This window comes from Dunckerocampus dactyliophorus, chromosome 11 (genome assembly GCF_027744805.1).
Source record: "Dunckerocampus dactyliophorus isolate RoL2022-P2 chromosome 11, RoL_Ddac_1.1, whole genome shotgun sequence".
Classification (NCBI taxonomy): Eukaryota; Metazoa; Chordata; class Actinopteri; order Syngnathiformes; family Syngnathidae; genus Dunckerocampus; species Dunckerocampus dactyliophorus.
The window spans coordinates 27004278-27020214 of record NC_072829.1 but is presented as its reverse complement, the minus strand read 5'-3'; the positions used below and the strand labels follow the sequence as shown (position 1 = coordinate 27020214).

The 15937-nt window shown below is 41.8% G+C and overlaps 1 protein-coding gene across 5 annotated transcripts in view; it reads right to left on the bottom strand.

The window, feature by feature from the left end:
* The window catches only part of LOC129189671 (protocadherin alpha-C2-like), a 174846-nt gene extending 159820 nt beyond the window's left edge, over positions 1-15026 (bottom strand). For 2 of the 5 annotated variants that reach the window (XM_054791617.1, XM_054791629.1), the window contains exon 1: positions 4930-7434. In XM_054791617.1, the coding sequence (XP_054647592.1) occupies positions 4930-7293 (2364 nt within the window). In that variant the 5' untranslated portion in view covers positions 7294-7434. Of the gene's footprint in view, positions 1-774; positions 3239-4929; positions 7435-9159; positions 11679-12573 lie in introns of those variants that run through there. The other 3 variants (XM_054791615.1, XM_054791619.1, XM_054791623.1) reach the window with 3 other exon arrangements.
* Between the last annotated feature and the right edge of the window lie 911 nt (positions 15027-15937).

Sequence of the window (15937 nt, the reverse complement as noted above, 5' to 3'; positions counted from 1 at the left end):
CCACACTGATGAATACATTTTCAAATGAATACTTCTCTATTGAGATTGTCAGTCAGATTTGAGAATTATGTCTTTAGAAAGGTAAACTATTCAAAGCAGCATTTGCATTGGGGCCCAAAGTTTTACATTGTATTGCATTGCTCAATGACGTGTCTGTTTCGAAGGGTATGTCAAAAATGTATAGAATATGGAAAATACATGTTGGCTACATATGAAAACAGCAACTGACAGCATACACTGCACACCAACAATTTTGTGAAAGACCACATTCCAAGTATGTCTTCAAATAGATGCATTGGCTCCTGACAGACCTTCAGCACCATAGACAGCACCAAACTCTATGTGGGCTCAGCTGAAATACAATCCATGAAACTGGCGTAAATGTGGAAATGCTGTCTAAGTCCACCACAACTTCAACATGATGACCAGTACCAGGATGATAATTATTTCACAGTGTTGGAACATAAAACCTTTTGCTACCAAGGTCTCAAAAAAGCAACTCAATCACATTGGAGTTCTTCATTTATTAAAATCTGTTAATCAGAAAAAAATATTAAGATCCCAAATGCCTTTTTTAAAAGTGTCCTGATCAACACAGCAGCGTCACAACCACAATATAGAGACTGCAGGGCTATTTATCATGTTGTAAATTTGTATGCGTGCCTTTATTAGCAATTTTAGCATGTAAACAAAGTAGGATAATTCTTACCTCTCATAAGACAACAGAAGATATTTTTGTTACGCAAATCATTACAATAGAAATGTTTTTCTTACCTCCCCAGAAGAAGTGTGTCTCCTGTCAGGGAGCACCAGAGTGTTGGCGTGGCTGCCAGGGACTATAGTAGAACCTATACTCATTCTGGGTCCAACTAGCATGTAGCGTTTGTCTCCTGATCTGTACTGGATGCTGTGACACAGTGTCCCATCATAATTAGTGTCTTGGAGATATTTGGAAGTGTACTCTGTAGATTTGGAGCACTGCATGGCGATCAGCACGATGATGCTGATGACAAAAAGGAGGGAGACCGAGCCCAAAGTGATGATGAGATAAAAAGTCACATTGTCGTCCTCCTCGTCCACGTTTGCTGCTGCACGTTTGACATCAGAAGCTGCAAAAGCCTCTTTGGGCTCCACAAGTTTGACAGTCACAGTAGCTGTTGCTGAGAGTGAAACGTTGCCATTGTCTTTGACCAGTATGAGCAGTTGATGCTCAGCCTCATCTGTCTCTGTGAATGAGCGAAGTGTTCTGATCTGGCCCGTATAGCGGTCCAAAGCAAAGAGACTGTGATCAGTGACTTGCTGCAGTGAAAACAGTAACCAGCCGTTATATCCTATATCAGCATCATAGGCTCTGACTTTAGTCACCAAGTCTCCTGCTTTCATATTGCGGGGAATCTCCTCCACACCTTCAGCAGAACCGTTGGAGCTGACTGGATACAGGATGACTGGCGGGTTGTCATTCTGATCCAGAATGAACACGTTCACTGTCACGTTGCTGCTCAGTGAAGGACTTCCACCGTCTGTGGCCACTACTTGGAACTGGAAACTTTTCAGTGTTTCAAAGTCAAACGTTTTTAACGCTGATATTCGTCCATTTTCAGAATTAATATTCAGCATAGACATGATGTCATTGTGACGGCCCTCTCTCACAATGTGATAAGAAATAACTGCATTGTCATTCAAATCTTTGTCTATGGCACTTACAGAGAAAATAGAATTCCCAGCCACATTGTTCTCAGTCAGGTAGAATTCTAGAGGGTTCTGTTGAAAGTATGGACTGTTGTCATTAACATCTGATATCTGAATGTTAAGGGTTTTAAAGGTTGATAAAGGAGGTTCACCACAGTCTGTAGCTTTTATATTGATTTCATATTGTGACTCCTCCTCTCTATCCAAATATTCTTTAGTGATAACTGAATATATGTTTTCCTTGTAGGAAGGCTTTAATTCAAAAGGGACATCATTTGTTATGGTGGAGATAATTTTACCATTCACACCTGCGTCTTTATCTTTCACACTAATGAGGGAAATAACTGTACCAGGCTTTGAGTCTTCAGGTACTTTATTAGACAGTGATGTCACTTCTATTTCTGGTGGATTATCATTAATGTCTTTTATCTTTATAATGACTCTACACTCACCTGTCAGAGGAGGTGTGTCTTTATCTGATGCCTCAATCTCTAATTTATAAATATTATTTTCTTCATAGTCAATTATGTCTTTTACTTTAATAATTCCACTTGATTTTTCTAATTCAAACACGTTGTACACATTTTTCTTCAATGTCTTTGTAAGTCTATATTCAATTTCTCCATTAGTACCTTCATCTGGATCTGTTGCATTCATTTTAAATATTGAAGTGCCAATTTGAACATTTTCTGTTATTGTAATTTGGTAAGTATCCTGACTAAACATGGGTCTATTATCATTAATGTCGAGGACAATAATGGACACATTTAGAGTGCCTGATCGTGGAGGTTTACCTCCATCTACTGCTGTGACCACCAGCCAGTGTGTGTCCTTCTGTTCCCGGTCCAAAGATTTCTTCAGCACCAAAAATGGAATCTTATCCTCATCGCTCTGGCGGAGATCTATTTCAAAATGTTCATTTGACGTCAAAGTGTAGGCGCGTATGGAGTTCATCCCTGCGTCAGGATCATGTGCTGCATGCAGCTGGAATCGCTTCCCCGGCAGCGTGTGCTCTGCTATTTCAAATGTTTGCTCTTTTTCAATAAAACCAGGAGAGTGGTCGTTGACGTCGGTGATTTCTACAACTACATAATGTATTTCCAAAGGGTTTTCCACGATAACTTTCAGCTCAATGAGACAGGCGCCGCGGCCCTGACAGGACTCGTCTCTGTCTATTCTCTTGTTCACATACAACGCCCCATTGTGCTGGTTTACCTCGAAAAAGGCCTCCTTTGATTCTGAAACCACTCGGAACCGTCGATCAACCAGAGAGCTGACATCAAGGCCCAGGTCCTTGGCAACATTCCCAACAATAGTGCCATCTTTTACCTCCTCGGGAATCGAATAGCGAATTTCTGCAAAAGTCCGTGTTGCCAGCAGCAGAAGCAGAGCAAAATTAAAAGGAACACGGGACCTCATAGCTGATTAGTAACATGCGCTTACACAAAACTCAAAGCTGGCAATAATTCTTTAAATCCAAGTCATCTTGCGTCGTGCGTGAAGATCCTACACAATGTAACGCAGATGACTCTAATGCAGGCTGTGTTTGTGTCAGGTTCAAACAAAAGATTTAGAGGGGAGGGACAGTACTATATCCTCTTGGTTTCTAATGTAACACTGACACCCAGAGGAGCTAAGGCAGTCTGGCTGCTTCGGACCTGTTAACGATTATTGTATACGAAAGAACACATACGTATCATATATACTGCACAGAATAATATATTTAAGGATTATCCAACTGTGACAAATGCGTCAAATTCCGCATATTCGCCCACTTTATCATTTACTGTGCTCAAAACAAACTTAAAACAACGGGATTCCTTCAAAATACAGTTAATTAGACGCCCTTTTATAACTCACACCGACACTAAACTACATGTTCCACAATGCACCTCGACTTTTATCTTTCACGTGACAAGTTGTAGGTTTGCGCTATTAGTTAGAAGTGATTTACAGCCTTATATTAGTGTAAAACAACGACAAAACTATAAACATAAATGTTGCCAAAAAATGGTTGCACATGCAAGGCAGTTTAACAACAGATGGGAAGCCAGAGTATGCTGTAAAAGGACGATGTCTGAAGTTTTAAACAAAAGCACCGAACACATTGTGCACAACCACTCCTAATTATGTATTATTAGTGTTATTATTATCATTATTATTAGTAATAAATACTTAAACAAGCTTTGGCCATTTACTCACACACATGTGCTGTTGTGCAAACAAATCATCCAATAATCCATCGATCCATCCATCCTCTACAGTTTATCTGAGATCGGGTCGCGGGGGCAGCAGCCTAAGCAGGGAGACCCAGACTTCCCTCTCCCTGGCCACTTCGTCCAGCTCCTCCCGACAGATAGTGAGGCGTTCCCAGGCCAGTTGGGAGACATAGTCTCTCCAAAGTGTCCTTGGTCTTCCCTGAGGCCTTCTACCGGTTGGACTTGCCCTGAACACCTCCACAGGGAGGTGTCCGGGAGGCATCCTGGCCAGATGCCCAAGCCACTTCATCTGTCTCCTCTCAATGTGGAAGAGTCGCGGTAGTACTCTGACTCTCTCCCAGATGACAGTGCTTCTCACCTTTTCTCTAAGAGAGAGCCCAGCCACCCTACGGAGAAAACTCATTTTGGCCGCTTGTACCCACAATCTTGTCCTTTTGGTCACTACCCAAAGCTCATGACCATCATGCAATTGTACAATAATCTACGCCTATACCTACCATATTTGATTATTTTCGTGGGCCACTATTTCCATTGCATTAGTTTTTAGTTAATCAAAAACAAGATATAAAAAGATAAATAATCAAATGCAGAAATTGGTAAGTGCTAATGGAGGGACGATTTCCCACACTGATTAAATACTTTAATAAGATGCAATTAAAAAAAAAGAGATTAAGCCCTAAAAATATAAACATGTACTCATCATTTAAAAAAAAAAGGACTTTTTTTTTTCAAGAAGCATGTACATTGCTCACATGAATTTAAGCTTCAATGTTGAAGCAGAAAATCAGCAAAGAATCATGAGGAGCAAACAAGAAAACCAATACAATTCAGCACCATGGAAGAATTGCCTTTGCAAAACGTCAAAAAACAAATGTAATTAACCTTTAGCAAGATGTGGAAAAATTGTTGCTCTTAAGAGACACACAAACATTTTTGACCACGCACTGAAGTCCTAAAAGACACACATAACTTTTATTGCAAGTAATCACTCCAGGAAAAATGTCTATTATGGTTTTCTTACCTCCCCAGAAGAAGTGTGTCTCCTGTCAGGGAGCACCAGAGTGTTGGCGTGGCTTCCTGGGACTATCGTAGAACCAATACTCATTCTGGGTCCAACTAGCATGTAGCGTTTGTCTCCTGATCTGTACTGGATGCTGTGGCACAGTGTCCCATCATAATTAGTGTCTTGGAGATATTTGGAAGTGTACTCTGTAGATTTGGAGCACTGCATGGCGATCAGCACGATGATGCTGATGACGAAAAGGAGGGAGACTGAGCCCAAAGTGATGATGAGATAAAAAGTCACATTGTCGTCCTCCTCGTCCACGTTTGCTGCTGCACGTTTGACATCAGAAGCTGCAAAAGCCTCTTTGGGCTCCACAAGTTTGACAGTCACAGTAGCTGTTGCTGAGAGTGAAACGTTGCCATTGTCTTTGACCAGTATGAGCAGTTGATGCTCAGCCTCGTCCGTCTCTGTGAATGAGTGAAGTGTTCTGATCTGGCCCGTATAGCGGTCCAAAGCAAAGAGACTGTGGTCAGTGACTTGCTGCAGTGAAAACAGTAACCAGCCGTTATATCCTATATCAGCGTCATAGGCTCTGACTTTAGTCACCAAGTCTCCTGCTTTCATATTGCGGGGAATCTCCTCCACACCTTCAGTAGAACCGTTGGAGCTGACTGGATACAGGATGACTGGAGGGTTGTCGTTCTGGTCCAGAATGAACACGTTCACTGTCACGTTGCTGCTCAGTGGAGGACTTCCACCGTCTGTGGCCACGACTCGGAACTGGAAACTTTTCAGCGTCTCAAAGTCAAAACTTTTTAGTGCTGAGATGTCTCCATTCTCTGTATTAATGTTTAAAAATGTTGACATTTTAACTTGACTCTCTCCTCTGTCAATGTGATAAGTCAAAGCTGCATTTTCATTCAGGTCCTTATCAAAGGCAGTGACAGAAAAAATGGAATTACCTGGCATATTATTTTCCAACAAATAAAGTTGGATTGGATTGTGCAAAAATGTAGGAATATTATCATTGACGTCTGACACGTCAACATGCAGAATTTTAAAGCTGGACAGAGGAGGTTGGCCACAATCTGTAGCTGTTAATGTGATGTCATAATATGAAACTGATTCTCGATCCAATCTGTCTTTCAGAACCAGTGAGTACATGTTGTCTTGAAACGATGGTTTTAATTCGAATGGGACATTTAGTGAAAGACTACATATGACTTTACCATTCAAACCGACGTCTTTGTCTGTGATGCTTATAAGAGAAATCACAGTACCAGGTTTGGAATCTTCCGCTACCGTTTTTGACAGGGATGTCACATCTATTTCCGGTTGGTTGTCATTTTCGTCAATTATTTTAATAATCACCCTGCAATCAGTGCTCATTGGAGGCTGTCCTTTGTCTGTTGCATGAACGTCTAACTTGTAAACATCCACCTTCTCATAGTCAATTTGGCCTTTTACGCTTATTACACCAGTGTCTTTATCCAAGCCAAACATTTCATAGATTTTAGAGTCAAGTTCTCCACCGAAATAATATTCAATATCTCCATTTAATTCCTCGTCAAGATCAGTTGCTTCAACCTTGATGACACTTGTGCCAGGCTTCACATTTTCAGATATTGTTACGGAATATACTTCTTGTGTAAATGTAGGACTGTTATCATTTGAATCGAGCACAATAACTGTGACATTAAGAGTTCCAGATTTTGGTGGATTTCCACCATCAATTGCGGTCAGCACTAGTTTGTGTTCATTGTGCTTTTCTCTGTCCAGAGGCTTCTGTAAAACTAAAAATGGCACTTTATCATCTCCCCTCTCTCTTATTTGGGAGCTGAAATATTCATTTTGATTTAATCTATACACACGTACTGTATTAGCGACGGCATCTGGATCGTGCGCGCTTGGTAATTGGAAGCGCTTTACAGGCAGCGTGGATTCTGATATTTCTATAATCTTCTCTCCCTCTTGAAAAGTGGGCGAATTATCATTAATATCAAGGATTTCTACACTTACATGGTGTATTTCCATGGGGTTCTCAGCAACTAATTTCATATTTATCAAACAAGGCGAGATGTCCTCACAAAGCTCCTCTCTGTTGATAGTTTTACGCACGCACAGGACGCCATTGCTCGCATTTACCTCAAACTGAGCCCCCTCTGGCCCTGAAACAATGCGAAAACGTCTCTCCACCAAAGAGGCAATGTCCAGTCCTAGATCCCTGGTGATATTCCCCACCACGGTTCCCACTTTGACTTCCTCCGCGATGGAATATTTAATCTGTGCTGCAACCCGTTCCAAACCAGCCAGCATGATGCAAAGACAAGAGGCGACCCACCAAGCCTGCAGTCCTCGTCTTTGTCCTCCTGCTTCCATCCTTTGGGATTGGATTCCAAAGTTCCTTCCAAAATTACCAAATAAATTAAACGTCCAAAAATACAAGATACCTTACTTCTATGTATCCTATCACACAATAAAATGCTGGAATGACACAACAGCAAAACTCGCCTCTGGTGAAGGCGGTGAAGGCGGTGAAGGCGTCTCCTTTGTGATGACTTCAACAAAACGGCTCGAGAAGGCGCAGAAGAACCCACCGACAGTTTATCACCCTGTAGTAGTAGCACACTGACACCTAGTGGTTAAGATTCATTATGGTCTCTGAGAATCACAGCATGACTTTAAGGATTGTACCAGAGTGCTTGTGAGCTGTTGTCATTTAGTTTCTGTGCTACAATGGACATTTGCTCTCCATTCATAAACCATTTGTGTAATACAGCAAGTGAACAATTGTTAATTTCATAGTACACTTAGGTGGCACTGTCATGCAGTAAAGATAACCATTGGCTCTGTTTAGTTACAGGTTTCTCAGTCAAACTTCACCTCAGCACAATTTAATTTTTTAGGGCACTTCCCTGAGAAAAAATACAACATAGAAATGAATTCAAAACCATATAGAGATCCATGAGATACATATGGAGTCTGGTGTGTGAAATACAATAAATCACTGTTTATTCATTTAGAATCATTCAAATATTGACAAACACCAACGTGCCCTCAACTGTCGCTTCAATTGTGCGTCACCATATTGCTGTGCACAATCATTCAGAACCACGGACAGTGACATGGACAGCATGTATAGATAGCTACAGTGCATTGACACTGTAGATCAGTGGTCGCCAATATTTTTTTCTTGTGAGAGCTACTTATACAAAATGAAAACAGCCAAGAGCTACTCATTTTTGTAACATTTTCATAGCTTATTTCAACCCAAAGAAAGCAAATATGCTTATTTTATCAGAACATTAACAAAATGTTGGTATCCACAACTCACATTTTGTATTTCACCTGGTGACCCCTGCTGTAGATAGATGGTGGCTAGATGGATCGATAGATAGATTGATCAGTAGGTTTGTTGCAAAAACATTGCTCACATCTTCAACAAATTGAACACAGGTTTATATGGTAATAATATCAGAATCCATTTACCATATTCCATGCCCATTGTCCTCATTGTGGTTACAAGTAAGCTGGAACCTGTCCCAGCTGACTTTGGGCGAGAGGCGAGCTACACCCTCGACTGGCCGGCTTCCAGTTGCAGGGCACATACAAAGAACCATTCACACTCACATTCACACCTGTATGGACAATTTAGAATCTCCAATTAGCCCTGTGGTTCTCAATTATTTTTTGTCATTCCCCCCCAGGGAACAGAAATGTTTTCACGGGGGCTTGCCCCACTATTTCAGACACACTGAATTAGCCTAACATGAATATTATTGGACTGTGGAAGGAAGCCCGGAGAAAACCCACGCACAGAGAGAAAATGCAAACTCCAAACAGAGATATTCCAACAGAGATACGAAGCTGGATCTCCTCACTGCGCAGCCAGCATGCTAACCACTAGGCCATTGTGCAACCCCACTCGGCAATGCTACAAAACATATACTGTACATGCGAGAAATTATCAGGGAACTATCAGAGCAGCAAAGTGTTTACTGAGGAAATTTAAAACTTGAAATGTTCTCAAGATAACAATGCAAAACCATGAAGAGAAATGCATTGCATACTTTTCTGTTTTCAAAGGACAAAACAACACAATGACTCTGTTTAGCATTTTCTACCAAGTTGTTGAAAACAAAACTTTTTGCTCTTAACAAACACACAAAAAAGTTTAAAGAGGATCGAATTCCACACATTGAAATCATATGGGTGCACATCACTATGTAAAAATGTACTTCTTACCTCCCCAGACGTGTGTCTCCTGTCAGGGAGCACCAGGGTGTTGGCATGGCTTCCCGGGACTATAGTTGAACCAACGCTCATTCTGGGTCCAACTAACATGTAGCGTTTGTCTCCTGATCTGTACTGGATGCTGTGGCACAGTGTCCCATCATAATTAGTGTCTTGGAGATATTTGGAAGTGTACTCTGTAGATTTAGAGCACTGCATGGCGATCAGCACGATGATGCTGATGACAAAAAGGAGCGAGACCAAGCCCAAAGTGATGATGAGATAAAAAGTCACGTTGTCGTCCTCCTCGTCCATGTTTGCTGCTGCACGTTTGACATCAGAAGCTGCAAAAGCCTCTTTGGGCTCCACAAGCTTGACAGTCACAGTAGCTGTTGCTGAGAGTGAAACGTTGCCATTGTCTTTGACCAGTATGAGCAGTTGATGCTCAGCCTCATCTGTCTCTGTGAATGAGCGAAGTGTTCTGATCTGGCCCGTATAGCGGTCCAAAGCAAAGAGACTGTGGTCAGTGACCTGCTGCAGTGAAAACAGTAACCAGCCATTATATCCTATATCAGCGTCATAGGCTCTGACTTTAGTCACCAAGTCTCCTGCTTTCATATTGCGGGGAATCTCCTCCACACCTTCAGCAGAACCGTTGGAACTGACTGGATACAGGATGACTGGGGCGTTGTCGTTCTGATCCAGAATGAACACGTTCACTGTAACATTGCTGCTCAGTGGAGGACTTCCACCGTCTGTGGCCACTACTTGGAACTGGAAACTTTTCAATGTCTCAAAGTCAAAACTTTTTAACGCTGATATTTGTCCATTTTCAGAATTGACGTTGAGGAACGACGTGATGTCACCTGGCTGCCCATCCCCCCTCACAATATGGTAAGTAACTGCTGCATTTTCATCCTGATCAGTGTCAACAGCACTCACAGACAATATTGGAGCACCTGGAGTGTTATTTTCTATTAGATACAGTTCATACGGATTGTGGCTGAATGTTGGTTTGTTATCATTTATATCTGATACTCTGACTTTCAATGTGATCACAGTAGAGAGTGAAGGGTCACCACAGTCACTGGCTGTTATTGTGATGTCATAATTACTCACACTCTCTCTGTCCAAAAGAGCCTTAGTGACAAGAGAGTACATATTCTCTTCTATGGAAGGTGTTAAATCAAACGGAATATTTCCGGCAATTTGACAAATAACTTTCCCATTTACTCCAGAGTCGTGATCTGTGATACTAATAAGAGAGATGACAGTGCCGGGCTTTGAATTTTCAGGGACAATGTTGAGTAGTGACGTCACTTCCATTTCTGGCTTGTTGTCATTCACGTCCTTTATTTTTATCACAACTCTACCTTCAGATGTCCAGGGTGGCTGGCCTTTATCTGATGCCTGTACATCTAATCTGTAAATCTCAGTGTCCTCAAAATCAATTACACCTTTCACTCTGATCTCACCAGTAATGCTGTCTAATTGAAATGTGTCATGTACTTTCTTCTTTTGTGTTTTCCCTAATGAGTATTCTATTACGCTGTTTGACCCTTCATCTACATCTGTGGCATTCAATCCCACTACAAGCGTTCCAATAGGAGCATTTTCTTCAAGTGTGACACTATAAATATCTTTGCTGAACACAGGTCTGTTATCATTTGCATCTAACACAATGATGCTTAAATTAAGACTACCAGATTTAGGAGGACTGCCTCCATCCAGTGCAGTTAAAACTAAATTGTGTTCTGACTTCTGCTCCCGGTCCAAAGATTTTTTCAAGACTAAAAAAGGTATCTTGTCCTCTTCACTGTCCCTCACTTCAATTTCAAAAAGATCCACTGAGCTCAGTTTATAAAATCGGACGGAATGTGGGCCAACATCAGGGTCTCTAGCAGAATGGATTTGAAAACGAGTACCTTGTGGAATATTTTCTGCTATTTCCAGCCTCTGCTCGCTTTCTGGGAAGCTTGGTGGGTGGTCGTTCACATCCGTGATCTCAACGCCCACGTAGTGGATTTCCAGCGGATTTTCAACAACTATTTTCAGATTGATCAAACACACTTTAGCCCCGTGACAGATTTCCTCTCGGTCTATCGTTTTCTCCACATACAAAACCCCATTGTTCTGTTTAAGGTGAAATAACGCATGATTCGGACCCGAAACAATACGGAACCGTCTCTCGGCCAAAGTCCGAACCTCCAGTCCTAAATCCTTGGCGACATTTCCCACTGTGGTCCCCACCTGCACTTCTTCTGGAACAGAGTATCGAAGCTGAGCCCAAATCCTCCTCCCAAGAACCAAGACAATCACGGCGACCCACCAGCAGCACGCTTGGTGTCTTTGTCCTCGGAGAGCCATCATTGACAAGAAAAAAAAACAAAAAACGGCTTCCTTTCATGCATATGAAGCGATCCACTTGTCGTCAGACCTCCTCTCCACAATCAGTCATATTTGAACCATGAAAAACGAACCTCCACCTTTAGATGTTCACCACTGTTCATTCTTACTTGAGCCGCACGACTTGCACGCCCTCGGACAAATTAATTCCATCAATGATGATGGGCCGGACCAGCGTACGTCGTCATCATTTTCATCTCCAGGCCCACACTGACACCTAGTGGACTGCCACGAGAAGTGTAGCTGTGGAACATCAAATTCATACTAAATGGCCTTATATGTGGCCTAAATAAGCACATCTGCTTATTTACAGTTTGTAGCTGTTTTCTGTTGATGCACAGGTAAAAATGCTTTATTTTCCTTTGGTGAATAGCCTTCAAGCAAAGTAATTTGATGACTATACTGCAAGCGTTTACATGTGAATGGAGTATCTTACTGTGTAATCTAGTATGAAAAAAATAGTCACAAAAAGCAAAACAGGGTATATTACTGCAGCTTTCTCCCGGCTTTAATTTCCCACCAATGCTGTTCCCCATTTGGTTTCTCGTAATACTTTATAACAAAGAATGAATTTCAGCACCAAGGTCAGCGATTTCAGTTGCCAGACAAAGAGCCAACCCAGCATGGCACTTTGATTTCATCTGAAAACTATACTTGGACTACAAATGTTTGAAATAATTCAAACAATTAAAAACACTGTAATAACAAAGCACATCCATGGATTTTTTAAAGGACTGCAACAACTGTGCACTCATGGGTAGTTTGTCAAGTACCCATAAATGCACTCTTTGTACAAGACGGAAACGTTAACATGAATAACCAGTAGGCCTGTATTTTTCACCCTATAATCTTAGTTTGTAAAATGATGCACTTTTCCTTACTATGAGAGGAGGTTCTGATCATTCCTGGTCCGAATTAAGCAACAAACCACTGATCATGTGACAATATTCACAAAATATACAGAGTATACAAGATATACAGAGATTTACACATGCATCACACAAAATCATGAAGTCTTACCTCCCCAGAAGAAGTCTGTCTCCTGTCGGGGAGCACCAGAGTGTTGGCATGGCTGCCTGGGACTATAGTAGAGCCAATACTCATTCTGGGTCCAACTAACATGTAGCGTTTGTCTCCTGATCTGTACTGGATGCTGTGACACAGTGTCCCATCATAATTAGTGTCTTGGAGATATTTGGAAGTGTACTCAGTGGATTTGGAGGAGCACTGCATGGCAATCAGCACGATGATGCTGATGATGAAGAGAAGCGAGACTGAGCCCAAAGTGATGATGAGATAAAAAGTCACATTGTCGTCCTCCTCGTCCACGTTTGCTGCTGCACGTTTGACATCAGAAGCTGCAAAAGCCTCTTTGGGCTCCACAAGTTTGACAGTCACAGTAGCTGTTGCTGAGAGTGAAACGTTGCCATTGTCTTTGACCAGTATGAGCAGTTGATGCTCAGCTTCGTCTGTCTCTGTGAATGAGCGAAGTGTTCTGATCTGGCCCGTATAGCGGTCCAAAGCAAAGAGACTGTGGTCAGTGACTTGCTGCAGTGAAAACAGTAACCAGCCATTATATCCTATATCAGCGTCATAGGCTCTGACTTTAGTCACCAAGTCTCCTGCTTTCATATTGCGGGGAATCTCCTCCACACCTTCAGCAGAACCGTTGGAGCTGATTGGATACAGGATGACTGGGGCGTTGTCGTTCTGATCCAGAATGAACACGTTCACTGTCACATTGCTGCTCAGTGGAGGACTTCCACCATCTGTGGCCACTACTTGGAACTGGAAACTTTTCACTGTCTCAAAGTCAAAACGTTTTAATCCTGAAATAGCACCAGTGACGTCATTTATATTTAAAAATGATGTCACAGCTGGACTTTTTTGTTGGAGTGAGTAGGTTACTGCTGCATTTCCCCCCCCATCAGCGTCTGTGGCAGTTACAGAAAACAAAGACTGTCCTGCTTGATTGTTTTCCAGTACATAAAAAGTATAAGGGCTTTCAGTGAATAAAGGACTATTGTCATTAACATCTAGTACATCTACATGTACCACCTTGGTAGATGACATGGGGGGTGTCCCTAAATCCTTGGCAGTTATTGTAATATCATACACATGCATTTTCTCCTTGTCTAAATAATCCTTAGTGACAAGAGAGTATGATTGTCCATCAGGGGATGACTTGAGGTCAAATGGCAAGTGGTCCAGCACACTACAGACCACCTGTCCATTCACCCCTGAGTCCAGGTCATTAACCCCCACTAGTGCAACCACTGTACCACGAGGGGCATCCTCTGGAATGCGACTAGAGAGCGATGTGATGTCTATTTCTGGTCGGTTGTCGTTCACATCCTCGACGTAGACCACCACGTTGCATTGCGTGGAAAGAGACACTGCGCCTTTGTCAGATGCTAGGACTTTCATCTCAAAGACTTCTCTTTCCTCAAAATCTAGACCCACTTTGATTGTTAGTTCACCAGTTTTTTTGTTCAAATCAAAAGGTACGGCGGGGAGTCCTCTTAGTTTACTCCGTAAAAAATATTCAATCTCACCGTTCAGTCCCTCATCGCTGTCTGATGCATTCACTGTCAGCAGATATGTCCCTACTGGTGCATTCTCCTTCACTGTAATGGAATATTTTTGTCTGCCACACACTGGTGGGTTATCATTTATATCAGATATAATAACAGTGATATTGATAGTACCTGTTTTTGGCGGTTTGCCCCCATCTGCAGCTGTTAATATTAAGTGGTGTTGCGCAGTGTTCTCTCTATCCAAAGGCCGCTGTAAAACAAGGAACGGCACCTTCCCGTCCTCACCAAACTCTTCAGTTTCCAGGTGAAAAAATGTGTTGTGGTTCAGCCTGTATGCCTGTATAGAATTCAAACCAACATCCAAATCTTGGGCACCTTCCACCTGGAGTCGATATCCAACAAGGGCGGATTCCAGCACTTCCAAAGTGCAGTTATCATCAAGAAATCTTGGTGGGTTATCATTCACATCAAGTACCTCCACGAGGACCTGATGCATCTCGAGAGGATTTTCCACGACCACCTTGACGTTGGTGATGCACGGCACGGTGTTTCTGCACAGCTCCTCTCGGTCTAATCTCTGGTGGATGGACAGAACCCCATCCCTCGGATTTACCTTGAACTGGTCCTGCTTTGTTCCCGACACCACACGAAGATTTCTGTCCAGCAGCCTCCCGACATCCAGTCCGAGGTCCTTGGCCACATTTCCAACCGCAGTTCCCACTTTTATTTCCTCCTGAATGGAATACCTTATTTGAGCGGAGATTGCTTCAGGATGAAAAACAATCAGCAGCGGGAGACAAAAGGAAATCCACTTCTCCAGCCATTGTCCTCTCATGCCACATATTGCCATTATTTAGCAGGGAGATTTCAAACCACTGATATTAAATCTACTGATAATATTTCAATGTTTTCTATTGTATAGAAAATAACAATCCATGAGATGCACCATTTTCATGGAAGAATGAAGCTTTTGACGTGCGCTCGTCGACCTCTTTTGACTGCAAGTGGGGCCAAATGATTCTTTACGCACACACATTCTGATTACATAGTCTAACAGCGCCGCCTACTGCCAATAATGCAATACTACTAAGGTGAAAAGGGATAGATTTTTAATAAAATCATCTTCAATTTGTCAAATAATCTATTTCCAAAGTGTAGCTTATGTAAATATGTGCTATTAGGTGAAATACATTACTAATTTAGCAGTGAATATGACAGAAAACTGTATACATATTTTATGTTGCTTTGTATGTAAACATTTATGAGATGTGTCCACTGAAAGTAAGGACAGTAAATACAATAAGTCCCCATTCAAATATTTGTTGCTCCAAATTCAACTAAATTCAATTTGTAATTGTTTTTATGTCTCAAACTTCAATTTAGACTTTGCACTGACTTGTTCTACAGTGTATTTTTTCTGTGATTGACTGACCACCATGTCCAAGGTGTGCACCGCCTCTCAGGTGGAAAAGACTCCAAAAAAAAGAAGAAAAAAGTTGTCATTATGCATGCAGCTGCCTTCTAGAACCACAAAATTAAACGTACAGAGTTGTTAACTTAATACCTCACTAACAGTGTCATTACAATTAGCATTGCTGTATTGTCTATTTTTTGTTTGTACAAATCATACATTGGATCTCATTATAGTATGTAGGCGTACTTAATGTAGTAAGCAGTGAGTGCAATTTTCTGTGGTCTTCATCCAGTACACTCCTATCATGCGCAGACTGCACAGAATAGAACAGTGACCTCTTGTGGATAAAGATGGTATGTGCGGCGATGATCAATTCTGAACAGAACGCAGTTGTCTGTACTGCAGCGGAAAATAATGACTAGAAAATGTATAA